Source organism: Lepus europaeus, chromosome 9, assembly GCF_033115175.1.
Source record: "Lepus europaeus isolate LE1 chromosome 9, mLepTim1.pri, whole genome shotgun sequence".
NCBI lineage: Eukaryota > Metazoa > Chordata > Mammalia > Lagomorpha > Leporidae > Lepus > Lepus europaeus.
The window spans coordinates 55,178,155-55,205,995 of NC_084835.1; the positions used below are offsets into that span (position 1 = coordinate 55,178,155).

Below are 27,841 nucleotides of genomic sequence, written 5' to 3' on the forward strand. Positions count from 1 at the left end.
AGTGCCCTCCTAGATAAACATTAAGATAGTGCAACCTTTGAGACACAGCAACACAACACAGAGGAGTTCCTTGCATTCATCCGACTTCTCCACTTTAGACCTTGGCACACAAAACAGGAATTTTGACTCATACTCTTAAAACAAAAGAAAAGTTCCACACCTTGGAGGAAAAAGCAGACTGGCTGATTCTTCCTCCTGATAATATATAATAATGCTTCCTTTTGATTCCATGAATTATAAAACCGGCCACTGTGGCCTCTCTCATCTGCAGTCTCCTTTCAGAATTAAATCCTTCACACACCTCTGCAGGTCCAATCTCACCCTCTCTTCACAGCATCCCTTTCTCGGTTTTCCCCCCTGCCCACCCTGTGCCAAAACCATTCCCGCCCCAACCCCCGCCCCCAAATAAACACTGTTCGCGGTCAAACCGGATGGACGTTTGTATTATTTCAGTGTAGTTTACATGCAATTCCCCTGAAAGGACTCAGAAACAAAGACCGTGTTTGCACATTTGGTTTTACTTAGTTGTACCACGTAAAACTGAACAACACTGTGCACAGGAGGGGCCCCGCGCGGCCTCCTCCTGCCTCGGTGTCTTTGTCCTCGAGTCAAGTGCACTGTCAGAAGCAATCAGACCAGGTTCCCGGGCTTCCTGTCCTTGCCTTTGGTGGGTTCTATTGTGCTCTCTGGATTGTTCTGCAGAAACTGCAGTCTGCTGCCCCTGTGCGTGTTGCTGCCGTGCTGGTGATGGAAGAAAGAGGCGCCCGGGCAGCGGCCCACCACCTCGCTGTAGGGCGGGGGCGGCCCCTCTAGCCTCCCGTGACTGCTGCACGTGGTTGCACTGATGCCCGAGTTGCTGCTCGGTGGGCATGGGCCCCCGTTGTACATGGAGATGTCTATCAAATCACTGTCAAATATGGTTCGGTTGGGAGGGGCCCTCACAGACTCCCGGTTGAGTTCCAGCTGCTGTTCAGGGTCCCGGAGCTGCAGGGTGCAGGGCCCCTGGTAAGGAGGCGGCTCTTCACCGTCGGACAGGGAGATGGTGGGAGGGAGGTCGATCTCTTGCTGCACATATGGGTAAGTGGGCTGGAAGCGGCTGAACCGATCCCTCTGGATGAAGGCCGGGGCAGTGAACCTGTCCCTGGCCCGCGGGGCATACATGATCTGCAAGGCAAAGAGGAGAGGCCTGAAGATGCTCTTGGCACACTGATGCCCAGGAATGTGACAGACTCAAGGGAATTCATGCTTGGTCTGCATTCTTACCACTCTGAATGAACACTGTTTTCCCAGACAAAATAGAAAAAGAATACATACACACACACACACACAAATCCCAAAAACCTACAATACTTTAGTGTTCTTTGGCCTCATGACTTAGACCACTCACCCTGCCAGACCACAGTGCATCCAGGAGGGCTGAGCAATACAGGCTTGTGGTTGGATTAAAATGTGGGTTAGTGGGAGTCACTGTGAGTGCTGAGTATACACTCTCAAGGGTTCACACAGAATCCTGCAGTAATTCCAAGAGTGCAGAAAACACACCACAGAGCAAAAGCCCAGCACACAGCTGGTGCTCTGATCTGGTTACCAAGTGACCTGGCCAGGCCATGACACCTTTTTAAGGTGTGAGGACAGGACAGGGCTGCCTGCTTCCTCAGATCCCTGCAAGCCCTGGAACCTACAATTCAGCACAGTGCAGGAGGGGCTGCACATGGTAGAGGTAAGGTACAACGTCACACAGCGGTACCGGCAGCAGGTCCAGGCAATGGGTCAATTAATTAATTACTTACAGAAGCCGGGTGCCCCATCTGTTACTTTAAAAAAAATCTAGCAAAAAGTTACCTACATTTTCCTTTCTGGCCTTTAGACTTTTCTAGTTATTTCGATTCTAGACAAAAAGTTCCTATAGCTATTTTTACTCACTGACATGTCAAATGTTTTATAATCCAAAGAACTCGATTAAAGATTTTTCAAAATTAATCCAGGTAGTATATTTCTTACAAACCCTCTCATTTATTCCACCATCTAAGTTTCTTCTAAAAGACAGATCATATGTGCACATACATGTATGTGCGTGTATACACACACACTCACATACATATAGCCATTGAACTGTATCACATATTTTTTCAATGTAAAAAATATATTATTTGGGGGTCAGTGTTGTGGTACAGCATGTTAAACTGCTCCTTATGATGCCAGCATCCCATTGGAGCACAGGTTCGAGTTCTGGCTGCCACTTCCAGTCCAGCTCCTCGCTAATGTACCTGGGAAAGCAGCAGAAGATGGCCCAAGTGCTTGGATCCCTGCCACTGACACAGGAAACCCCCATGGAGTTCCTGCTACTGGCTTTGGCCTGGCTCAGCCTGAGCTGTTGCAGCCATTTGGGGAGTGAACCAGCTGACAGAAAATCTATCTCTCTCTCTGTCACCCTGCCTTTCAAAGAAAAAAAATTGTAAACTATGCTATTTTAAGTCTCAGATTGTGAAACTTGGATGAAACATGGGATGGTTCACACTGTGGTGTGTAGAACTTTGCCCACACTCACCAAGCTTGTGGGGATCATGCAAAGATCAGTGACGCCCCACCTGATTTCTGTAAGAAATCTTAAATGGGCACAGACAGTCCCTAGAAGACTCTAGAGAAAATCCCTCTTTTGAACCTAAGCAATAGGTAACACTTAACCCATAAAATACTGCTCCTGGGCCTGACAATGGGTCCCGTGCCTGCACTACAGTGGGCCCTGCCCTGGCCACCCCTTACCTCCGAGGTCCCCGGCCGTTGCACGGCACTGTCTGAAGGCCACAGGCACCCTTCCTGGCATGGCAAAGGGGAGAGAAGGGAGGAACAAGAAACAGAGGAAAATCATTAGTATCACGCAGTAACAGCAGCAGCAGCACCCAGAGACATCAGCTACAACTTTTAGAAAAGATCACATTGTTCCTTGGCCAGCAGCGGATCTGCTTAAAGCACAGGGCAATTCCCTCCTTAACACCCTCTGACTACAGCCAGGAGGAGGGGGTGGTGACCAAAAAGGAAAAATCAGGAGGTTTAGATCCTGGCCATGTAGACTGGAAATCGGTCCATCACTCGCTCCGTCTATACATGTGTGTTCTCGAACAACCGTACTCAACCACTATCTGATAGTTTCAGGGCTCGCTCAACTTTGGAGCAGAGACCAGCCTCACATAAACGTGCACCCCCAAGGCCTGCCTGGGCCCCGGTGCCAGCAGCAGTGGCAGCCAGGCACCGCCCACACCCTGGCCAGCTCACAAGTTCAAAACTGAGTTTCCAAAGGCGAATGCCCTTCCGGCGTCTTCTCGTGAACTGATCTCTGCAGACGGCCAGGGCATGAGTCACTTGCCATCTAGCTGCCGAGTGTCCTTCTTCAGAACTGTCTGGCCAGTGACGGGCAGCATTCCAGGCCAATCCTCACACCGTGCCCTCGGGCTGCCCCTGGTGAACCCGGATGCCAGGTGGGCTGTCAGCTAAGGGCCTGTTACCACAGTAAAGAGCTGTGCAGGTAGCGAGCGGGGGGCAGACGCCTGTGTTTTTGGTTTCCCAGAAAAATGTACATCTGACCTTGGGAGAGAGCACCGAGGCTCGGTCCAGGTCTCGGCAGCAAAACGCCCCAACTCTCCGGATGAAAAGTCCACCCTGTTCTTTTCTGTGGGTCAGCATGCTAATATAAATACCCCCTTTGGTGCTAAACAGGGTGTTTGTCCACCACATACAATCCGTTCCTAAGATACTCCTAGGACATCATGGAATCAACAGCAAAAATATAAACTGAGCCAGCTGTGTGGAGAGGAAGTGTGGGTTTAAGGGTCTGACTATAGCATTATGTAATGGACCATTACAGCTCAGCCTGGTGACAGGTGAAGGCCCAGAGAGAATCAAATGACAACCGCCCCTTATACCCCACGGCCAAGCTGCTGGCATTGCCCCTTGAGCTCCTGCCCCTGTGGCCAGAGTGAAGACCAAGAGCTAGGTCTCCGCTAGTGCTTGCGGCCACGCTCACTCTGGAAACAGCACGGCCAGCGCTCTCCTGGACGTCTTTATAAGGCTCCCAGCTCTGCCTGCCTGTGGGCCACTATCGCTGCTCTTCTTTTCACTCCCAAGAAGGCACCAGCCACAGGCACACGTGACAGAGAAAGCATGGTGCAGGGTGATGGTCAAAAACACCGCACCTGGGGGCCGGTGCTGTGGCGCAGCGGGTTGACGCCCTGGCCTGGAGCGCCGGCATCCCATATGGGCGCCGGTTCTGGTCCCGGCTGTTCCTCTTCCGATCTGGCTCTCTGCTATGGCCTGGGAAAGCAGTACAGATGGCCCAAGTCCTTGGGCCCCTGCACCCACGTGGGAGAGCCAGAGGAGGCTCCTGGCTTCAGATCGGTGCAGCTCCGGCAGTTGTGGCCAGTTGTGGAGTGAACCATCGGATGGAAGACCTCTCTCTCTCTCTTTTTCTCTCTGTGTAACTCTGACTTTCAAGTAAATAAATAAATCTTAAAAACAAAAAACAAAACAAAAAAAACCACACCTGAAAGTGACAAGAACCACCCCCAGTGTCTTCAGCTCCCTAAAATTCAGCACCAAGCCTCCGAGCTCCACATGCAGCCTGCGCAGGGCCCCACACTGGCTCCTGGCCGCCCTGCCTTCTTGTCCTTGGACTCCCACCCTTGCCACTTGGCACGCTGTGTGCTCCTCGGTGCAGGGCCTGGCCATCTGACGCCACAAGGCCCTGTGGCGACCACTGACATAGAGACTGCTCAGTCCATGGCACAGCTCAGCGGTTTCTCCCCAAACCTCTCTTCCTGGGGGGGTGGCCACGCTCCCTGACCACACCACAGCCAGTCCTGCCTGACCTCCCGGCATTCACACCCTGTCTCCTGAGGGTCCTTCTGTAGCTGCCACTCTGAGTGGCAGGGCAGCCGGCTCTCCTGCTGGCCCCTGCTCTGCATGACCACGTGAAGGTCATGCCCACTGTCAGCCCAGGCCCTTGGGCCTCTATGGTTTCCCCAAGGGCAGGGATCCCCCTCCTCTCCAGACAACTCCCGCACCCATATCCAGCAACTGGTGCTGGCGTCGGTCACACTGGCTTCCCCGTGCTCTCTGCTTGGGTGCTTTAGACACTGCATGCAGCACACATGCATATTGCTCCCCGGGACTCATACAAGGGCCGCACCCCAGCCTGCCTTCCTAGGGCTCTGCGGCAGCTGGCGAGGAGGCTTTCCCGGGCGCTGCCTTTCCACAGCGCATTGCCAGTGCCTGTGTGCCTGCCGCTCCACAGCCACTGGCTCTGTCCGCCCCACAGCCAAGATCCTTGTCAGAGAACTCACTCTCTGAACCCCTTCTGTCACGACAGGCTGTCCTCACGGGGAGAACCCTGGTACAAGGGAAGGTATGGGACAGGGGGCGGGGAGTGCACACAGCAAGTTCCCCAGCCGCTTCCTACGGAAGAGATCCCGAGACCAGAAAACACCAGAAAACGAGTGCCTGGCACTGAGTAGAAGGCGTGGCTGTGGGCTGTGTCCCTGGCCCCTCCCCCTCACAATCCCCCAAGCATGCAGCCACTGCGGAGCCCAGGTCCGCTCCCTGGGCCGTACACACATGCGTGTCCCACACACATAAGGGCTGGTGGCCCACCTGCTCCCGCCATTCACGGCAAAGGAACAAACTGTGTTCCATAATACCTCACGTGCAAACAAGTGTCCCGCCCTGAGGTCCAGGAGCTGGAAGACAGAGCCTGGAGCAGGGGGAGGGTCCAGCACTCCCCTCCCCCCAACGGGTGAAACATACTGGCCCCTCCCACCTTGGGACATTGCTGCACACTTGGAAGCAGGGATGGCTTGGAGACTGGAACATGTTCTGCTTGGCCTTTGCTTCTTGTAACAGCAAAATAGAAACCCCAAATGGTGGGGCGGGTGTTTGTGTCCACATCCCATACCAGAGAACCTGGGTTTGATACCCACCTCCAGCTTCTGACTCCAGCATCCTGCCAGTGCACACCCTGGGAGGCACCCGTGATGCTTCAAACAGCTGGGTCCCTGCCACCCAGGTGGGAGACCTAGATTGCACATCCAGCTCCTAGTTTTGGCATAACCCAGCCCTGGCCACTGCAGGCATTTAGAGAGCATCCAGTGGATGCAAGCTCTCTTTCTGCCTCTCAAATAAATACATTAAAATAAACACTTAAATACAAAATAGGAAGAGATGCATCTAAAACCCCACCATCCCAATTCTTGAACTGTTTTCTTTTTTGCAAGTGCTTTCCAACAGTCCACCAGGAGTGCCTCCCTCTACTGCCACCATTTCCCCCAGCTTTACTGAGCTGTAACTGACAAGTAAAAATTATTGGCACCCATACTCTTTTATCGACCACATAATAATCTAACTCTTCACTTGCATTCAAGTGCCCTCTGCCTGAATTCATTTACATTCTTAGACACTTCCTTCCCAAGCCCTCCGTCGGTGCATGGGATACATGGAGACCTCACAACAGAGGAAAGCTGTGCAGAAAACCCGGGAGAGTGACCAGAGTTCTGTAAGGGCTGGATCCCAGTCACCCCAACCCACTGCCATTATCCACTGACAGTGGACAAGTTTGCCCCATTAGCACTGAAGCCTCGCATGCTGCCCACTAGTGGAGCCCACTGACTCCTGCTCACCCTTGTTAGAGTGGAAAAGTCCTCTGATTCTGTCTGTGACCAGGGTCCCAAGGGCCCTGCACCATTGCAGAGTGTGGGTAGCTGAGGACAGAGTTGGGGTCCTCCTTGTCTAGACCCTGCAGTTCTGCAGCTCCAAACTGTAGGGAGCACATTTTTGGGGAGAAGGGGACTTAATCCACGGCTGGCACCTACTCAAAAGCCATTTCTGGACCCCCTTTTAAAATTGATTTTACCCTCAACAATGAAGGCTCTTAGGTTCTTGGAAGTGCTGCTTACACTGTTACATTGTGTTACACTGAGAACAAGCTGTGAGATAAAATAATGCCCAAGGTAATTCACAGAATTGGGAGCGGCAGAAACAAAATTCGTTAATGCTTTTATACAGGCCTAAGTGCATTCTCTCTGCAGGCTGTGTCCTTGTAAGATACCACTAAAAAGGAGGGAACACACTTGCCCGTCTGTGCCTCCATTACTTCATTACACATGTACCGAATGCTCCCTTGCGGTGGGTCTCAACCCTTGTGCGTGGCAACATGTGAGAACATGGGCACACACCCAACAGGCGCCAGTGCTGCCGGCTGCTGTGGGAAGGGGGGTGGGATCCAGGCAGGGGCTCTGTCCAATTCCCATGTTCCACCTGTGATTCTAACCCCTGTTTTCACCCAGGAAAGTGTTCTGGGATGCAGGTGAGTTAAGGGACTTTACTCCAAGGATCATTCTGAATGAACTCTAAGGCTTTATTTTTTTTTAAGGTCCATTACTCTCAAATCACTCATATTTTACCTAGTATTAGGTAGTATTAGGTAAATTAGTATAGAACTAGTATTAGTTCCTTGAGACACACCAGGAACTACTGATCTGCCCCAGGAAACCTACAAGAAGGCATCCACTCTTGGGGGTGAGGGAGGGCGTGTCTCAGAGTATGGTGCTTTGCATGTACAAGGGGTCTTTAAAAAGTTGATGGAAATGTGTAGCATGAAGAAATATATGCACGGATTTCAAAATTTTTTATGCCAACAAAAACATTAACTTCTGTTTCATATAAACGTTTTGAAGTTCTTTTGAATGATTTCCTATTTAGTTCTCTTCCTGGAACACAGATGTTAGCAACTAAGAAAGGAAATGACTGAAGATCTGATGACAACTTAACGTTACACTACCGATATAGATCTGTAGGGGTGGTGGGCTCTGCGGCTGGAATCTCGGGGGCTCTGCCAGTTCTCAGTCTGCGACCTTGGGCACTTGGTTTCATATTTGCAAGCCTCAGTTTCCTTAATTGTAAAAGGAGGTTGCTGTGAGATTCAAAGTATATTATGTGAAAATTTCTTAGCACAGTGCATTGTCCAGAGGTATTCAGCAAATGGTTCCTCCCGTTTGATATGCTGTTGTTAGGCACAATTAAAAGGGGCGTAATTTTCCATTATCCCATTTAAGGTATCCCTTTTGCCATAATACATTCACTGAAGCTTCCCTATTATTTTTAGACAACATTCTAAAGATAGAATGCTGAACGGAAATGCCAGGGGAATGAGGGCAGCTTAAGCAAAGTTGCATTGACCTCCAATTTCTTCAGGAGCTTCCTCTTAAGGCTGGGAGACCCAGGAGACCCCTTCAGCCCTGCTCCATGACTTCCCACTATGACTACTTGGTTTTAGCCAAATCCCAGGTGCAACACAGAACACAGGCCCACAGCTGCAGCAGCACCATCTGTGCATTTTTTATAATTTCCCCCATTTTATTTGAAAGGCAGAGAAAAAGATGGAAAGAGATGTTGTATATGCTGGCTCACTCTCCAAATGCCTGCAATAACCAGGGCTGGGCCAGGCCGAAGCCAAAAGCCTGAAACTCCATCACTCAGGTCTCCCACATGGGTGGCAAGGACCCAAGTAACTGAGCCATCACCTACTGCCTCCCAGGGTATGCATTAGCATGAAACGGGATGGGAAGTGGAAGAGCAGGGACTTGAATCCAGGCATTCCAATGTGGGACGTGGATGCCCCAAACAGCATCTTAACAATTGTGCCAGACGTCTGGCTCAGTCTGGCAATAAGCTGCCCACTGACACAGTCGCTGTAAAGATGAGCTTGTTTTCTCCTGGCTCTCTTTTTTCTCTGAAATGAATTCTTTATTATGAATGCACACCTTGTTATTTGCTGTTCTCTGGTTAAGTAGCCAACGTCATATGCTCCCTCATGTTTGACCAGCTCTGAGTGGGAGGAAAACATTGCAAGGCTGTAGGCAGAGCCTGGATGCCAGCAAATGCACCAAGGAGAGGCATCCTGTGACAGTGTCCCCAGCCTCTCTCCACAAGAGGTACACACACACACACACACGTGCAGGCTCTCTTCCATGCTAAGTACGCCACTCGAATCATAAACTCTGCTGCTCTGGACTCTCTGGCCTGGCCCTGGAAGTTGCCTGTGGTCCAGGACTCAGACCCTCAGCATCCCTGAGAAGCTGACTGCTCACGTAGAGGGTGACTGAGTCCGGACTTTTATTTCTACACCTGTGGAACAGGGACATGGGACGGCTCCAAAGCCTGTCGCCTTGAAGAGGAATCTGTTTCCTATTTTCTTTCTTCTGAGTGGTCTATGATCAGGAAAATTAAACATTTGCATTTAAAGAGGAGAAAAAAAACCCTCCCAATTTTCCAAATGATCGTCTTTACGACGTCAAGAATCAAGCTGTGTTACCGGCAGACCCAGAACACATGACTGAGTGGTTTTCCTTTATATCTGACCATTTGGCAATTGGGGGTGGAGTGGGAAGTGCCCCCAACGTGGGGTGGGGCCTTTGGAAGGTGACTAGGTCGCAAGGGGGAGTCCTCAGGAACGGGATGAGAGCTGGCTGCCTCTCCACAGAGGAGCCAGAAGTCAGAATCACAACCCCAGGAGGCCCGCACCAGGAGCTGAGCATGCTGACAGAGTGGGCTCTCACTGTCCTCCTCCAGAACGCTGACGAATCAGGGTCTTCTGTGGCTAAGTCACCCAGGACTTTGCTCCATCAGACAAGCTAAGAATGCTATGGTGTTAGCTCTTGTTTGCTTCAATCCTCCTAAGCTCATCTTTGTATAGACTGTAGGGTAAGGCTCCAATGTTGTCCTTTGGCACGAGGGTATCCAGTTAACCCAGGACCATCTGACTGTTCCTTCCCTGTTGAACAGTCCCCAAACCCCTGTGAAGTCACTGGACCGTAACTACAAGGGTTCACTATTGAGCTCGCTATCTTATCCCATTGGTCTATACGACTGTGTACTGGTGCCACACCTTCCTGAGTATTAAAGCTTTGTAGTCAGTAAGTATTGAGATCCAGAACTGTGAGACCTCCAAATTTGTTATTCTTTTTCAAGATTATTTTGGCTAGTCCGGGTCTCCTGAGAAAACACGATTTTCAGAATGAATTTTTCTATTTATGCAAGAAGCATCATTGGGATGTTGACAGGGATTGCACTGAATCTGTGTACTCTTTTGGACAGTACAGACATCGTAACAATATTAAGTCTTCCCTTCTATGAACATGGAATGTCTTTTCATTTGTTTCTTTTTAAATTTCTTTCAGCAAGGTTTTATAGTTTTCAGTGTGCTCATCTTTCACTCCCTTGGTTAAGTTTATATCTGAGTATTTTACTCTTAATTTCCTTATCATCTTGTTCATTATTAGCAAACAAAAATGCAGCTGATTTTTTACAAGCTGATTTTATATCCTGCTATTTTGCTGAAATTATGTACTCAGAGGATTTTTTTGGTGGAGTCTTCAGGGTTTTCTATATATAAAATCATGTCCTCTATGAATAGGTAATTTTACTTCTTCCTTTCCAATTAAGAACATGTTTAATTTATTTTCTTGCCTAATTGCTCTGGCTAGAACTTTGATTTAATACTGTGTTGAATGGAAGCAATGAGAGCAGGCATCTTTGTCTTGTCCCTGAACTTGGAGGAAAAGCATTTAGTCTTCCACTGCTGGCTATGATATCAGCTGTGGGCTTTCCTGACGTGACGGCAGTCTCCTTCTAGCCTACTTTGCTGAGCGTTTTTGTCATGAAAGGACGCTGAACTACGTCAAATACCCTTCTGTGTCAACTGAGGTGACCATGGGGCTTCCCTTCCGTTCTGCCAGTGTGTGGCATGTGCTGGTTTTCGTACCTGCTTCCATCCCTGCATCATTTCAGGAATAATCCCAGTTGGTGACAGTACAGTCTTTTTTTTTTTTTTTTTGACAGGCAGAGTGGACAGTGAAAGAGAGAGACAGAGAGAAAGTCTTCCTTTTTCCATTGGTTCACCCCCCAAATGACCGCTACAGCTGGCGCTTTGCGGCCAGCGCACCGCGCTGATCCAATGGCAGGAGCCAGGTGCTTCTCCTGGTCTCCCATGGGGTGCAGGGCCCAAGCACTTGGGCCATCCTCCACTGCACTCCTGGGCCATAGCAGAGAGCTGGACTGGAAGAGGGGCAATGGGACAGAATCCGGTGCCCCGACCGGGACTAGAACCCGGTGTGCTGGCACCGCAAGGCAGAGGATTAGCCTGTTGAGCCACGGCGCCGGCTCGGTACAGTCTTTTCTGAGGTGTGGCTGAGTTAAGTTTGCTAGTATTTTTCTGGGGACTTTCTCATTAATATTCATAAGGGATGTTAGTCTATCGTTTTCTTTTTCTGTCGTGCCTTCATCTGACTTTGGGATTAGCCTCACAGGATGAATTAGAAGTGTTCCCACAGGGGCCAGCACCGTGGCATAGTGGGTTAAAGCCACAGCCTGCGGTGCTGGCATCCCATATGGATACAAGTTCTAGTCCTGGCTGCTCCTCTTCCAATCCAGCTCTCTGTTATGGCCTGGGAAAGCAGCAGATAATGCCCCAAGTCCTTGGGCCCCTGTACCTGCATGGGAGACCTGGAGGAAGCTCCAGGCTCCTGGCTTTGGATTGGCACAGCTCTGGTCACTGTGGCCACTTGGGGAGTGAACGAGCAGATGGAAGACCTCTCTCTCTCTCTCTGCCTCTGTTTCTCTGTAACTCTGCCTTTCAAATAATAAATAAATTTTTTTTTTTTAAAAAGAAGTGCTCCAACATCTTCAGTGTATTGGAAGAGTTTGAGAAGGACTGATGTCAATTCTTTTTTTTTTTTTTAACTATTTATTTGAAAGGAAGAGTTACAGAGAGGCAGAGGCAGAGAGGGAGAGAGGGAGAGAGGTCTTTCAGCCACTGGTTCACTTCCTAAATGGCTGCAATGGCCAGATCTGGGCTGATCCGAAGCCAGGAGGTAGGAGCTTCTTCTGGGTCTCCCACGTGGGTGCAGGGGCCCAACGCCTCGGGCCATCTTCTGCTGCTTTCCCAGGCCATAGCAGAGGGCTAGATCAGAAGAGGAGCAGCCGGGACTCGAACCAGTGCCCATATGGGATACCAGCACTGCAGGCGGCGGCTTTACCTGCTATGCCACAGCACCAGCCTCTGGAGTCAGTTCTTTCAATGATAGGAATCACCAGTGAAGCCACCTGGGTCAGAATTTTTCTTTGTTGGGAGCTTTTTACTCTTGTTCAATCTCCTTCCTAGTGACAGATCGATCTATCTGGATTTTCTATTTCTTTATACTTCAGTTTTGGCAGGTGGATTCTAGAATTCTGTCAATTTTATCCGGGTTATCCAGTTTGTGGGTGTCTAACTGTCATAGTTCTATTGTAATCCATTTTCATTTCCATAGATCTTAGGTCACTTTTACTACTACTATTATTATTTATTATTACATTATGTGATCATGGCTTGCTGGGGATTCCACTGTGAGCTGTGGGCTGGAGCCTGCAGCCTTGCATCCGTGTGCACTGGGAGCACATGGGGCCACCGCCCACCTCCCCACATACACCTCCTTGGGTTCGTACTTTCAGCTAAACTCTCCTTTCCACACACAGAGAACCACAGGATTGTCAGTCTAGGGACTGGAAACAACCAGGGAGAACACTGCCTACAGTGTGCTTTAAACTCTGTTTTGTAACTTCTGAAGAAAGCTGGAAAATCTACTGAAGTGGGTCGCAGTCTATTCCAAAAAGTGAGACAGAACAGAAAGGATCCGAGTGTACTGTCTGTAAGTGTTGTTTTATGAAACCTCTTCCTTAGCTGTGTATGTGAAAATGGTGAGTAGCAATGTAAAACGTGTTTCTCATTCTTCATGGCCAAAACCAGTTTGAAAGGCTCTGATACAAGCCAATTAACTCTCAGCTTATTTATTTTATTATTGTTTTGTTCTAAAAGCAGAGAACCACACACACACACACACACACATGAGGATCAGGGGAGCAAAGGAGAGATCTCCCACCCATTGCCTCACTGCCCAAATACCTGCAACAGTTGAGGCTGGGCCAGGCCCAAGCCAGGGGCCTGGAATCCATGTGGGCAGCAGGGACCTAAGCACTTGAGCCATCACCTGCTGCCTCCCAGGGTGTGTGTGAGCAGGAAGCTGGAATCTGGAGCAAAGCTGAGACTTGAACCCAGGCACTGTGAGTGGAATGTGGGAGTCCCAAGTGGCATCTTAACTACTATGCCAAACACCTGCTCCAGCTAGGAAACAGAGGCCCAAAGAAGGTACATGACCATCGTAGGTGACACAGCCAGCCTGCGGCATGGCAGGGCTGCGGCTGGGCCTCTGGCTTCTGATAAAGCCTGCCCCCGCCCCGGGGAATGACTGTCTTGGGCAGCCTGAGACGGCTGGAAACCTATTTCGCTATTCAGATGAGACTTTCAAGAGGCAGCCCCTTTGCTTTCGCACACAGCTCGCGTTCTCTCTTCCCTTTCCTGCAACCTCTCCACCATGCAAGTTTCACTGTGGCTGCCTTTCCCACTCTAGGTGGCAGTCACAGCCTGGATGTGACGCCGGCAGCTCCAGACGCCCATGTGTTCTCTCCTGCATCTCCCCTCTTTAGCTCCTCCTTGGGAATCTGTCAGCAGTTCCCGCCCAACAGCACTCAATCTAGGGCACGTCCCTTAAGAGAAAAGACAAATCATCCCGGAAAGGTCTGCTGGGAAGGAATGAAAGGGAATCCTTTCTATTTCTGGAACAATACAACGGGGCAGGGAGGAGACAGCTACGAGATGCCTGCTAGGGAAGGTGAAGGATTACACTGCAAAGGGGAAGCCCTGGGGACCACAGGCTCAGGGCAACAGGACAGTGGGCCCAGCTGGGCAGGGTCCTGCCATTGGCCCAGGCACAGACACTGTCTCACCAGGGCCACAGGGCTGGCAGAGGAGTGACGTGGAGCCAGAGGGTCCCCAGATGTAAAGAATAGACAGACTTTACAATTCTCTTAGTTTCAGAATGAATCATGCCAACTTTCAAGGACTAAGTAAAAACCAAACTTTACTATTAGATTCGTAGTGCTAATGCTTACATATTTTAGAGCTTACTGCAAGTTTGTTCATATGATGCTCCTTCAATTTTATTGGCAAGTATTATTTTAGCCTATTTTTTGCCACGGAACAAACCATGGTCCAACGAGTTGCCCTGGGAACCTACAGATGTTCGACACATGCCTAGAACAGCCTGCACCATCAATTTGTGTGAACAGAGCATGTTCTGTAATTGCAAAAGTCATCCATGCAGACGCTGTCACCAAAGAGCCTCAGTGACACAGGCAGGGTCTCCCTGTGGATACCTTCAGCTGGTAGCATCCGGTGCTGGGAGTCCTTCCTTCAGCATCATTTTGGCATTCACACAACATCAGTCACCCAAATCCTGATCATCCACATCACTCCTAAGACCTACCTCTAGATGGACAAAATTAGCTGGCCCCAAAATTCAGTTCTATCTTTAAAAACAAATAGGAAAAACAAAGACTTGCCATTGTGGAGAAGGTAAAAAAAATTCCTCCTGAAATTAAAAAAAAAAAAAAATCTGCAAGCTCTTAAGGTAACTCCAAGGCTGTTCTGAGCAGCAGCAACATCGGGAGGGGCTGCTCATACTACTCACCTTGCTTTGAAAACAAACCTGGGCTACTCAAAAGCTCCAGCTACTCTGGTTCAGATGAAGGGGGCTGGCGCTGTGGCGTAGTGGGTAAACCTGCTGCCTGCACTGCCGCATACACACGGATGCTGGTTTGTGTCTCGGCTGCTCCACTTCTGATCCTGCTCTCCGGTGTTGCCTGGGAAAGCCCCAGAAGATGGGCCAAGTGCTTGGGCCCCTGCACTTGCGTGGGAGACTTGGAGGAAGCTCCTGGCTCCTGGCTTCAGATTGGCATAGCTCCAGGCATTGAGGCCATCTGGGGAGTGAACCAGCAGATGCAAGACCTCTGTCTCTCTCTCTCTCTCTCTCTCTGCCTCTGCCTTTCAGATGAGGAGAACCTGCCATGTGAGTTACATTCCGCGTTCCATATCCAATTTTTACGTAGTCACTTGGCCTCAAGTTTCTCTTACTCGAAGGGAGACATTCTCCATTGCCTAATGTTAACATTATCCATTGATTGGGTACGCAAAGCGCAGAACCTTGTGAAGGGCCACCTTGGCTGCTTGGTTACTTGTGGGCTCGGGGTTCTTCAGAGGAGTAGAGTGACTGGCAGCAGGAAACCTGGGCTGGGAGTTCTGGGAGCCCTGTCCCTGGCTGTCCACCTGGCACCTGGAAACGCAGTTCCTGAACTCATGAATTAATGAGGAATTGTTGTTGGACAAATACGTGTGGTCTTTTTTTTTGACAGGCAGAGTTAGACATTGAGAAAGAGAGACAGAGAGAAAGGTCTTCCTTTTCCATTGGTTCACCCTCCAAATTGCTGTTACTGCCAGCGCACTGTGCTGATCTGAAGCCAGGAGCCAGGCACTTCCTCCTGGTCTCCCATGCGAGTGCAGGGCCCAAGCACTCGGGCCATCCTCCACTGCCTTTCCGGGCCACAGCAGAGAGCTGGCCTGGAAGAGGAGCAACCGGGGACAGAACCGGCACCCCAACCGAGACTAGAACCTGTTGTGCTGGTGCCGCAGGTGAAGGATTAGCCTAGTGAGCCCCGGCGCCGGCCATGGTCTTAAGGTGCAGCAGGAAGCTGCCTCAGTGGGAGAGAAAGCCCACTGCCCTCTCACCCCAGCAACAATGTCCAGCCAAACTCTCTTGTCTTTAGCTGCTGTGTCAGACATAGGTCCTGGCAACTGCACTGATGGAAACAGTCCACTGCCATGGTGTGATAGATGCTTTGGTGAACCCTGTCTGGTGCAGGTGGGTGTGCGAAGAGGCAGGTGCACCATGACCCAGCTTCTCAATCATGGTGGGACCCACACTGGGGTGGTGGCTCCACTCCCTGTGCCCTTTGCTGGACCCTAGAATGTGGCCTCTTTAACATTTCAGTGCCTCTCAGCCTAGGCTGAGAAAGGCGCCCAAACACACTGGACGCGCCACTGCAAGTTCCGAGCCCCAGCACGGGGTAGACAGAGGGGCTCCTGAGCCCTCAGAGGTGTTCCAGATGGGAGCCCCCTGTCCAGAACTGCCATACTCTGGCCACCCCTGTTCCCAAGGTCACCTGAGAGGCAGGCTGCTGGTGGCAGGGCTGACACAGCAGGCCTGGGAGCCCACAGCGTATCTGTCCTCTTGGGCACAGACTCCAGTGACAGGAAGGGGGGCTCTGCCTCAGGGAGATGACCAGATGGCAGGGGTCACAAGTCACAACATCAGGCCAAGTGCAGAACACACGGTACTGGACCCAGCCACATGTCTGTGTCCCAGACCTTCGCTGCCACAAGGACATGTTTACCCTGTTTCTGGAAACAAGTGGTCCTCTCTACCTTTATTTTCACCCTTGTGGTAGAGATCCGAATGCAGAATATCTTCTCTGAAGATGCAAAACATTAAGTGGTGATGAGACTGCCCTGGTGTCAAGGGACACAGAGATGGGCCCATAGCCAGAGCCCAGAAGAGGCGCAACTTAAGTGACAGCTGCCTTAAGCCACAGCCTGGGGGTGTCAGGCCAGAAGAGAAGCCAGGGTGGCCCAGGATGCTGCCTCTTCTAGAGAATTTCTAATTTTTAGGTGAAGTCTCCCATCTTCTAAAAGGGCCAAGGGGCCAGCACTGTGGCACAGTGGGTAAAGCTACCACCTGCAGTGCCGGCATCCCATATGGGTACTGGCTCGAGTCCCGGTTGCTCCACTTGCAATCTAGCTCCCTGCTAATGCGCCTGGGAAGGCCCAGAAGATGGCCCAAGTGCTTGAGTCTCTGCACCCATGTGGGAGATCTGGAGGAAGCTCCTGGTTCCTGGATGTGGCCTGGCTTAGCCCTGGCTGTTGTAGTTATTTGGGGAGTGAACCAGTGGATGGAAGATCTCTCTGTCAATGTCTCTCCCTCTCTCTCTCTGTAACTCTGCCTTTCAAATAAATAACTCTTTAAAATAAAAATAAAATAAAATGTGAATCAAGTTTTTTTAGGACACCCCAAATGGCAAACCATACACACTGGCCACACTCCAGGCCACATATGCACCCACTGGGACTCACTCCAGCGCAGGGCACGATGGATCTCAGGAAGTTTCTGCACCAACAGAGGTGACAGCCATGAAGTCCCCATCCTCCTTTCCATTCCAGGGGACAAGCAAGTGGCCTGCTTCCCCACACTGGACCTGCAGCTCCCACAGAGCTGGAGCAGCTCAGGCTCCTGCAGGTGCACGACTGGTTTAATCCCAGCAGCAGGTGCCTGCCATGGCTCGCACTGTTCACTTGAATAGAATTGGCTGCTTTCATTGGTTGAAAATGCCTGAAGACCCACAAATTCATAGGATTCCAACTGAGCCAAGGTCCTCACTGCTGTCCTCTGTGCCAGTCTGCACACACACTGCCCATGGCCCCAGGGCAGCTACAGGCTACAAGCAAGGGCTGCTTGGGTCTCCTCAAACATGGTGCTGACCTCCCTCAGGGCAGAGTCGAGAACATTTACTCCCCTTCGTCAGAACGGTCTCCACACGCTGAAACCGCCCACACCAGGCTCCAGACAGCAAGTGGAGGCCACCTCAGAACGCACACATGAGGACTGCTTCACAAGGCCACTGCCGCTGTCGGTACACATTGACTTTTTCTGTCTTTGAACTTAACCTTGGTTGCTGTTCTTTTTCACCCAGAAGTGGTTGCTTCTACCAAATTCAGGACAGTATCACCCATTCCTCGGGTGCCCATGGGACACATGGTGTCTCTGAGATACCATTGGGACCACGGAAGGGTGGCCTCAGGGCGCACAGGCGCCTACCATGCCCTGGCACACACAACACTGTGGACAGAGAGAGGGACCAGCAAAGAGAGGCCCTGGCCAACCATGGATTTGCAGAAAAGGCCTCTTCCCTGGAACCAGGGAAGGGCAGAACTGCCGACAGCCTGTTTTTATCACCCTCCGTCTGACTCTTAATTTAGGTCGAGTGGAAGTCCATTAACAAGGAGAGGGCAGATCACACCAGAGGGGCGGCGTTTCCTCAACCAAATCCCAACACCGACAGCTGAGCCGCTGCCTGGCAAACAAGGCTCCGGCCCTGCCCAGGTACATCCCGAGATCTCCTCCACCTTAGTGCCAAGGCTTCTGCAGAAACACAAACGGAACCACTAGTGTCAGGAAATCAGGTGCCCGTGTAAAACAAGCATGGTTCTTGCTAATACGTTCCTGAGACCTCATGGGTCCCTACCAAGCCGGCCAAAACCCCCTGGAGGCAGGAGGCCCCAGGGACTGCGGGCTCAGGAAGAGACGCTCCCCACAAAGAAGCCGCCAGAGGGCACCCTCACTTGTAAACTGCCACCCAGCAAGGTGCTGGGGCCATGGCCACGTGGGTGCTGGGTAGGAGAGCCTGGGACTTCAGGGCTGACAACATGGAGGGGCCTCGGGAGCTATGAGGACGGAAGTGAGACCTGTGGACAGCAGCAGTGCAAACACGGGCTCCTTCGCTCACCAACTGCCCTCCAGGGCCTCACATTGGTCCAGCTCCTGGGGAGCCCGGGAGGCCAGGGCTGACACACGTGGTCAGTAGACACACAGCCCTTACCACCACGCTGGGACTGTCCAGCCAGGCCCCTACCTAGCTCCTTCTAACCCCTCAGGGGAGGGGGCCGCCAGGATGCCGAGAGAGGCAGGCTGGAAGACAACTTGGAAACTGCCTCGTGCCAGGGTACATCAGCAAAGCCAGGCCGGGCAACGGAGTGTGGACAGCGATGGCTCCTCAAGTCTGTCTCAACACTTCCTGACACACAGCCCCACCCACAGACTAAGTGGCCTTGAGCCTCAGCAGGTGGGCCTGCTGCACGGGGGCAGAGGATGGTCTCCATCCCTTGCTCTCTGGCTGAGCCGGGTTCCTGGTGGGGCCAGTGAATGAATGCAGACAGGAGCCCGCAACACCCAGGAAGCCTGCAGAAGTCACTGGGAAAGGGTTCCCAGAGCAGAGTCCCAGGCCAGGCCGCACCGCCCCACCCCACACAGCTGGGAAGTGTCCCTCCTGACTCCGTAGACACTCGGGCAGCGGGGGGGGTCCCCGGGAACCAGCGTTCAGCCCAAGGTGGGCTCACGGTGGGGGCTGGATGACTGCATGTTGGGGCGGGGCGCACCCTGTGCGTTGTGGGAGGTTCACAGCATCCCAGATCCCACCCCCACCCCCACCACACATACTTCCTGGTCTGACAACCACAAATGCCTCCTGACATTGTCAGAAGCCCCTAGGGGGTAAAACGGCTCTGGTGAGGGTGAGGAGTGTAAAGGGACCAGGAATGGGTATTTCTTCAAAGGCCTTCGGGAGGAAGAAGAGGAGGAGGCGGCAGTGATTGGCAGGCAGGAAGCCTGGGGCAGCACTGCTGGTGGAGAGGACTTCTGGGGACCCTCAGGAGAGGGACAGGACCCCATGCATGGGGTGACCACATCCACAGTGTTCTCCAGGTTCACACCTGTGTCCAGGAGAGAAGCAGGGCTCCGTCCTCACCCACTCGCTTCTCTCTCCTTGGATTCCACACAAGGCCAACAGTCCTGGAGGGGAAATGGATCGAAGAACGGGGACGGAATGGCCTCTGGTCAGTGCTACAACGCGTACCCAGCTCTGGGTCACTGGGAGGACAGCACACACAGGCTGGCAGTGCAGGAGTTGGGCAGGCCCAGCTCAGCACTGGGACTCAGCCTTGGGGATAAGACCTCGGTGGACACACTGCACACTGTGACTGCTTGTGCTCACAGCCACACCGTGTGCAGACAGCAAGGGGCCTCTCTGTCTCTCATCCTTTCCGATTTCAAGACGGAGAGGCCCTGCTGGTCAGCCAGCCAGCGCCTCCTGCTGGTGGCCCAGCTGCTCCCTGCGAGGAGGGGCTTCCCACATGCAACAGAAGATGCCTTCTGCCTTTGTAACATCACCTTCCTGCTGTGCCCCTTGGTTGGCCCGGGGGAGACTGTGTGCCGATGCTCAGGGCACAACACACTAGGGACAGTGACTGCATGGGGGGCTGGGCCTGCATCTGGCCCCTGCAAAGAAGAACACTATGCCCAAGTCTGAGAGGAAGAAGGGGGCCAGGCTGGGGGCTGGGAGAGGCTCTGTATCGGTGCTTGCAAGGATCCCAAGCATTTGGGGGTACTGGAATGGACATCATGATAAGGAGGCTGGGTCAGTTCCTGGGGTAGCCTCTGAGGACACAGGGGAGTGGCCCGGTGCTACCACATCCTGGGAGAGCCCCGCTGTGTCCACCAGTACTGGGGTCGGCTGTCACAGCCCTCGCATAGAAGCAAAGCAGTGGCAGCCAATCCTTTAGCAAGCTCTAGGACTGCTGTTGGGATGAGGCCTTTCTCCCTGGCCCCTCTCTTTCAACTCAGAAGTCTGTGTGTTTTGTGTTCAGAAGTTCAAAAGAGTTAGTCAGCTCCTTCACGTAACACAGCTGTCCGAGGGCAACCACCTACAGGCACCGGGGTGCCAGAGCACTAGTGAGACGGATGGGTGCGCTGCCCTGTGGGCACCCGACTGCCCGGGACAATTCCACGGCCGTGTGCTGAGAGCCGTGCAGCAGGGCCAGAGGGGCTTGGAGGCCAGGAGAGCGAAATGGGGCAGGAGAGGGTGCAGGAAGAAAAGAGGGAGAAGGGGGTGCTGGGGCTGACTCTTGCCCCCATACAGCCCAGGCCACAAGCTGCAGACACACAGAGGCACTGGGGCCTCCCCTCTCCTCTCTACCTGTGGGGAGCTGCAGAGCACCCAAGCAAACCTGAATTCCACGCGTGGGACAACCGCATCAGTAGCTCCCTGAGCAACGCTCAGCCCACCTGCCCGCAGAGAGGGGCCCCACGGGTGCTGGGTCTAGCTACCACGCCACAGTACCTACCCCACCACCACCGTGGCCTCCCTCCGTCAGGAAGGGGCAGCTACTGCTCAGCTCTTGTGCCACAGAGACCCATCACCCAAAGCATCTCCTACTGTCCAGCAAACTGAGTATTGCAGGATTCTGCTTGCTTTGCCCACCAGCGCTTCTGGGAGTTTAGCCTTGCCCAACTCACCATTCCCCAGCCTTCTTGGGAACTGCAGATGCCCAAAAAAGCTGAGGACAGAAAGGTCTCCCCGGATGGGTGGTCCAGACCCATACTCACCGGCTGCAGCCCGTCCTCCTGCCTCCTGCTCTGGCTTGGGCGGTTGATGAAGGATCTCGTGGAGACTTTGTAGTGATTCAGCAGGCAGACGATGACCACGACCATCACCGTGACCACCACGACAATGATGATGACCTGGGCAAACTCCAGTTCCGCTGCGAGAAGAGGAGGAAAGAGCGTGAGCCACTGGTGCCCCTGCGCCTGCACCCCACCCCTGAGGCACTGCACTGACCAGGAGGGGAGAGGCCTCCTGCACGCACCCTGTCCTCACGGTCCTCAGGAGACAGAAACGATCACCGCACTTTAGAGAGGAAGGAACTGAGGCACAGGCGCACAACCAGCTTATGGCTGGGCTGTGAGTGAAGTCCAGTGCTGACGGATGGTCAAGCCTAAGCTTCTGGCCGCACATGACACTGGGTCCAGGCCTGCGGCCCAAGGCCCCTGCCAGACCTTGACCTTCTAACATCTTGAGGAAAGGGGACCTGAGAGGGGCTCTTCCAGCAGACCTCTGGGGCTTGGCATCGTGCAGTCCACAAACCCCGTCTCTGCAGTTTTGTAGTGAGAAGGCCAGAAGAAAACACGCTCTGCTGGCTGTGACTGTGCCCAGTGTCCACAGAGGAGCTCCAAATCCAGCCTAGTGTGCCAGCTGCGTGGCCACCCTGCACTCTGGGTGGACCCTTGGGCGCCTCCTTCTCTCAGGTATGAAAACCCCAGGGTCTCACCTGTCACCTAATCTCCCTCCCTGCCAATGGCAGCCCCCAGTCCCCTGCCCAAGGGGCATTGAGAAAGGCTCTCCACATGGGCATGATTTCTCCCAAACTAGAAAGTTCTAGAAAGAACTAGAAAGTTCAACCCAACTTGGTGGTTGAGTGGAGTCTCTGCAAGCACATTTGCTCAGGAACCATATGCTGAAGGGGAAAGATAAGGGGAGTTCAGAAAGTTCATGGAGAAATGGAACTTAAAGGGAAGTTTATCTTGGTGCAAAAAATTTTTGAAATTCATGCTTTATTTTTTTTTTCAAATATGTATTTCCATGGACTTTTTGAAGATCTCTGGTAAATGTTAAAAGGGTGGCTCTCAGCCCCCTTTCCTCAAAGGCACTGACTTTGTGAATGAGTTAGAAATCCATCGCTGTTGCTTCCAGTCGTGTGGGCACCGTGTTTTATGGGTGGTCAGGTCCCTTCTGAGGTTCTGGCATCATCATTAGGGATGGTTTCTCCAGCCTCCCCCCCACATGAGTACAGCACCATGGGGAACAAGGGCAGGAAGAGGTGGGGGATTCACAGCCCTGCTGTGCAGGGAGGGAGGCAGGCTCAGGGCCCAAGGCCAGCTCTAGAACGCAGTCTTGCTGCCTTCCAGGTCGTGGCTGGGCATCTCCCCATGCTGAAAGGGCTTTTTGGTGTGTGAGGGGTGCAGATGGAGGGGGCTAAGTACTGGGTACACAACTTAGTGGGAGGTGGGAGTGTGGGATACAACAAAAGGCAGGAGCCGGAGGGCAGAGCTCTGTCAACTGCAGCACTGCCTTGAACTGACAGCACACACAGGTACAAGCACACACATGTACATGTGCACACGTGTGTGGATATCCTCTGGTTGCAGCAGGACGCGGGGCCACGGCCTCTCAGTGTGCGCTTTCATACTGGGGATGATGCGGGAACGGACTGAGCAGCAAACCGCCCCCTCCTCTATATTTATGGCTTTGTGCACCTGCCACCCACAATCTGGGAGCAGGCAGGGATGGGCTGAAGAAAGACTGAGGGTCGTTTTGGATCCTACCATGTGCTACCTGTTGGCATCATCCTCCACACCCACCCCCCCACACCCTAGGACAAAGATACTTAAATGTGCCCATTGAACTGGGCTGGACAGATCTTGGCCTTGGGGCCTCTAGGAGAAGGGGGTTGGCCCTGAATTGCACCTTGGAGAATGGGAAGCAGAAAATGAGGGAACCACACTCCTGAGCCACAGCCAGGCGAGCTCCGGGGGCCAGGCAAATTTGTTAGGGGCACCCCTAGCTGGCAATCAAAGGTCAGAGTGAACATCACCCTACCCAGTGGACATGGGTGCCTGGGGGAGCCTCAGGAAGCAATGCCGTGAGTGGCGCTGAAGGCCAGAAGTCGGCAATGCCTGGTGTTGCTCTCCCCACTGAACACCCACTCCAAGTGGCTCTGGGACATCCCCTGAGGCTTAACGGCTGACGGGGAGGGCCTGTCCCAGTGTCTGCCTCCTATGGGGAGGAAGGCTGAGGGGGCCACCACATTGATGGACCTCCTGGAGCTTGTGAGAAACAGTGAAGTGGCTCCAGTCAAGGAGCGGGTGCTTGGGGCCTTTGCAACTGCGGTACAGATTAAGTGTGGGCTGGGCGGGGGTGGCACGCGTGTGAACCCAGCAATGCTGAATGTATGACTCTCAGCCTCTGCACAGCACCGTCCCGTGTCTGACACCTGGCCTTGACCTTGTGCCTCCCAGGACCACGCTAGCCCCCGGCCATGCATCTGGAGGCCCTCGTCGATCACTTCCGATTGAGAGGTCCCTGCACACTTTTTCAGCCTGCTTCTTGCACGGAACTGCATCACGAGCCCACCGCTATTTCATGGTAGTCGTGGTGTCCAGCACCAGGCCGAGCTGGCAGGGAGAAGAGGTGAGCCGATGAGTGACCCTGGAGATCACCCTGGTGGAGAAGAAGGCTCTTCCCATCTGCACAGGTGCACCCTCTGCAGGATGAAGGCTGCAGAGAACAACGCGGTACCACACAGGAGTGCAGAGGGGCAGCTACAACCCGGGGCAAGGCTGCACCAGCCAACAACATGAAAGGGCAGGGAGCTACTTCCACTTCCGATCCGAGGCAGAGAACACAGCGATGAAGACAGAATCCCAAACCGTGCCTTATTTTACGAACCCTGATTTCTATGTGTGGATACACAGCGGAGTGTGCCTTTCCCATTAAAGCCTGCCCTGGGGCTTACTAACATTTTCTTTTGTTGAGAGAACGTCATTGCTTTATGGACGTGGGAAGCAAAGGTGGCAGTGAGGGATCCTGCAGGAAGCTCTCACGGGTCACCTTCTGTTGAAATACAGCAAGCCACGCAGACAGCCGTTGGCAGCAAAGCACGTCGAATCCTATTTTCATGACGCTATGGGTATTTTGGTGTATTTGCATTTCACTTGAAAGGGAGTGTTGCTGTAGACTTGAGCATTTAAACATCGCAGAAGGAAGCAGAGTGTAGCATCTAGCTCTGCTTTCCCAGTCTGCACCCCACCCTGAGGAAAACGCACTCGCAGTGGGGTCTGTCTCTCTGCCGCGTGAGGCTGCCTGTGCAGCAGCAGAAGCATCGTACAAAATGCTTCGTTCTGCTTTATTTTTTCACTTCACACACCACAGACATCTGTCAACACCGAGAAGCTGACCTGGTCCCCTGCAGCGGCTCTCTGCCCCACAGCACAGATGTTCTGGGCTGGACCCTGTCCACCTGAGGGCTGTTTGCTGGTTCGCTTTTCCTCTTTTGTCCACTATGACCAAAAGACTGCAGGTATGTGAGTGTGTGTCTGTGTATCTACGGGAAGAGTCCTAAAAAGTGAAACTCTGAGTCAAGGGCATAATCATTTTTAAAATCATTTTAACTTATCTATTTTATTTCTTTGAGAGGCAGAAAGACAAGGAGAGAGAGTGAGAGGGAGAGGGCGAGTGAGCACACTCCCATCTGCTGGCTCTCGTCCCAAATGTCTGCAATGGCTGGTGCTGGGCCACTCCAAAGCCAGGAGGCAGCAACTCAATCCAGGTCTCCCAGCAGGTGAAAAGGAGGGACCCAACTACTTGAGTTGCCTTCCAGAGCACACCTTAGCAAGAAGCTGGGATTGGGAACAGCCAGGACTTGAACCCACACACATGGATACGGGCTTCAAGTGTCCCAAGCAGCACCAAAATGCGTGCCCGCTCGTGTTTAGTCTTTGTGGTTACTGAGAGCCTGCTTTATGAAAACGCTGTGCTAGCTTAGGCTCTTGCTGGGAAAAGGACAGGTGCTTTGCATCCTCATTAACACAGGAGACTCGAACTTTCCACTTGCACCAATCTGATGGGCAAAAATCCATACCTTGTTTTAATCTGTGTTTTCCCAATTACTGGTCATGTTAGATCTCCCCCTATGGTTATGGTAATTTGTATTTTTTCTTTTTCGCAATCCTCCTGGCTTACTTGTAGTTTTCTTTTATTTCTCATGCACTTGGTAAGAAATCTTTACCTAATGGTACGGCTACAAACCTTCCTCTGCTGCAGGTGCCGCGAATATTTCCTCCAGTTTGTCTTTCCTTTAAACTTTGCTGTGAGCTTCTCTGTGATATACATTTTTCGCCATCAAGCTGTCTTTCTTCTTTATGGTGTCTAAGTTTCCTGTTTGACTATGAAGGCCTTCCTCAATATTCTAAAAATGCATTTTCATCTAAGATTTGTGTAGTTTGGATTTTTATGTTTAGCTCTTTATATGCTTGGGGTTTTGTTGTTTCAGTCTCAGAGAGCACACAGAACATCGAATATTGTCTGAAAGGCACACCTCTCCTGCTCTATAATATGTTTTTCAAAATACAGGTCAAGGTGGGAAAGATCTCAACTGCTCTTTAGAAGTAAAATCCTCACCGTCTTCCTTTAATAGGGACTGCTTGCTCTTAGGCTGAGTGTCCCCAGCTTTCTCATAAACCCATCCACAGAGCACAGAGCTGCCCTGTCCTTGCTCAGACACGTGCACCTGCGCCGTTACCCTGGAGTTTCAGGCCTGAGTAAGAGCACGGTCAGGGTGTCTGCAGAACCCAGGACACAGCAACTCCGGGGGCTCACGGACACTGGAGAGCACAGAACTCACTCAGGGCAGAGTGAAGTCACAGGCACCCTCGGGGACACACAGCAGCAGGCACAGGGTCTCAGAATGGTGTGTGCAGAAGTGTGCAGCCCAGCAGTGCTGCCCAGCTAACCCTAGGGCGACAGTAGCCTGAGCTACCACCGCCCAGGAGTGGGAAGCAGCTCTCCCTGAAGGTGAGAAAGACCCCGGGGACACAAGGACCCCAGGGGGCCCCATGCTAACAACTGAACTGCAGCCTGCTGCACAGCTACCTGGTCCCTTATGGTGCTCCCTGAAACCCCACTCTGCCCACATCAGGGTCCCTGTGAGCGGGGTCCAGGGAAGAACTGTGCTTACAGCCGAACAGGAAGTGGACCCTTGTTTTGAACTCTGAGCAAAATAGTCATGAAAACAGGTTTCCTTCTTGATTTTAAGTCACAGGAGACAGAACAGTAGGCGAAAAATAGGAAGGCTTTACTCTGCAGGGTTACAAATGCTATCCCCAGAGGGGTCCCGCAGATTCTCACAGTAAAACCTGCAGTCAACAGAGAGGGGGTGCTCGGGGACCAGCACAACGACTTCACACCCAGGAGTGCTGCAGCGCAGGTCAACTCTCCCTGGGAGACCCCTTCAAGCTCACCGGGGGTACAGGCAGCACCCCGCTCCCAACAGAGACACCTGTCCTCCCACGCTCCCTCATTCATTTGAAAGGGGAGAATTTTACCAAAATCCCCACAGCAGTTTTCATGGGTGGGGCGGAGGGCAGGTGCGGTGGTGACAGAGTCTGTCATGCAGAGAGGGGACAGATGCCTGTGCTTGTGGTTTCGGTCATGGTTTTGGGGGTGGGCTGGGAAGGGAAGGCTAAGAGTCTGGAAGAACTGTTAAGACAGGAAGGTGAACAACCAACCCCTCCCAGGAAGAGCTGTGTTCTTTGTAATGTGCAGGGCTCTCTGGGGCTTGCAAAATTTCTGGTGCGCAGTACGGACTCTGAACCCGGCCTACTGGGCGGTTCCCCTCAATTTCAGCAGCCGTTGGTATCAACAGGGCAGTACCAAAAAAACAGGCCACGCAGGGAAAGAAGTTACGGCCAAAGGCAAATTTCCACATTCCCCCTCCTTTTATGGGGCTATAGTTCATAATGCTATAGTGAGTGAGTCATTGCCATCCAAATACCAGGTACTTTTATAATAAACCGAGTCTACAATTACAGGAAGGCATCGCAGCCCCGTCTTTCATTATTGTAAAGCGGTGACAGTGACGACAGTGGTGACGGCATCTCTCTATTTTTGTAGCGACATCTCCAAGAAACTCCAAGCTGCGTTGTGGCGGATGACAGGAACCGAGGCAACTGTGTGAAGTCTGTTGCTCTGTTCCCTGGCCGGGGGAGAAGCTCGCTGAATCATCCCAGAGCCACGAGCGTCTGCACTATTTTTAAAGAACTCCAGGGAAGTGTGGTCGTGCCACCTTAGGTTCTAACATCACACTCGTGTCTATTTGTGGGGTGGTTAACGCCATCTTCCACTTGGTCTTTTCCTCCATTAATATACCATCCTCCCCAGAGGCCCTGTTTTCCAAATGTGTGATTATTTGTAAGCTCCAGGTGTGCAACGTATGCCCACTCATGCCCTTTAAGGGGCTGGGGGCAAAGTCCGGGACCCTCAGCAACTCCCTCCTTTCACCAGGGCAAGCAAACATCCTGGCCGCATTCACACAGGTTGCCGTACACACAACACTGCCATGTCCCTGACAAGGCTGGCCATGGCCACTGGCCCCTGCTCTCCACCCAGAGTGGTTCACCTCCCCTCCCCGCTCCATTCCTCTATC

At 52.4% G+C, this 27,841-nt stretch overlaps 1 protein-coding gene across 5 annotated transcripts in view; it reads right to left on the bottom strand.

Annotated features, from left to right (window-relative positions):
• Nucleotides 1–497: 497 nt before the first annotated feature.
• Nucleotides 498–27,841, bottom strand: part of LDLRAD4 (low density lipoprotein receptor class A domain containing 4) — a 418,309-nt gene continuing 390,965 nt past the window's right edge. For 4 of the 5 annotated variants that reach the window (XM_062201306.1, XM_062201307.1, XM_062201308.1 and 1 more), the window contains 3 exons: nucleotides 21,189–21,343; nucleotides 2,764–2,817; nucleotides 498–1,164 (listed from right to left, as the gene is read on the bottom strand). In XM_062201306.1, the coding sequence (XP_062057290.1) occupies nucleotides 631–1,164; nucleotides 2,764–2,817; nucleotides 21,189–21,343 (743 nt within the window). In that variant the 3' untranslated portion in view covers nucleotides 498–630. The remainder of the gene's footprint in view (nucleotides 1,165–2,763; nucleotides 2,818–21,188; nucleotides 21,344–27,841) is intronic. The other variant, XM_062201310.1, reaches the window with a different exon arrangement.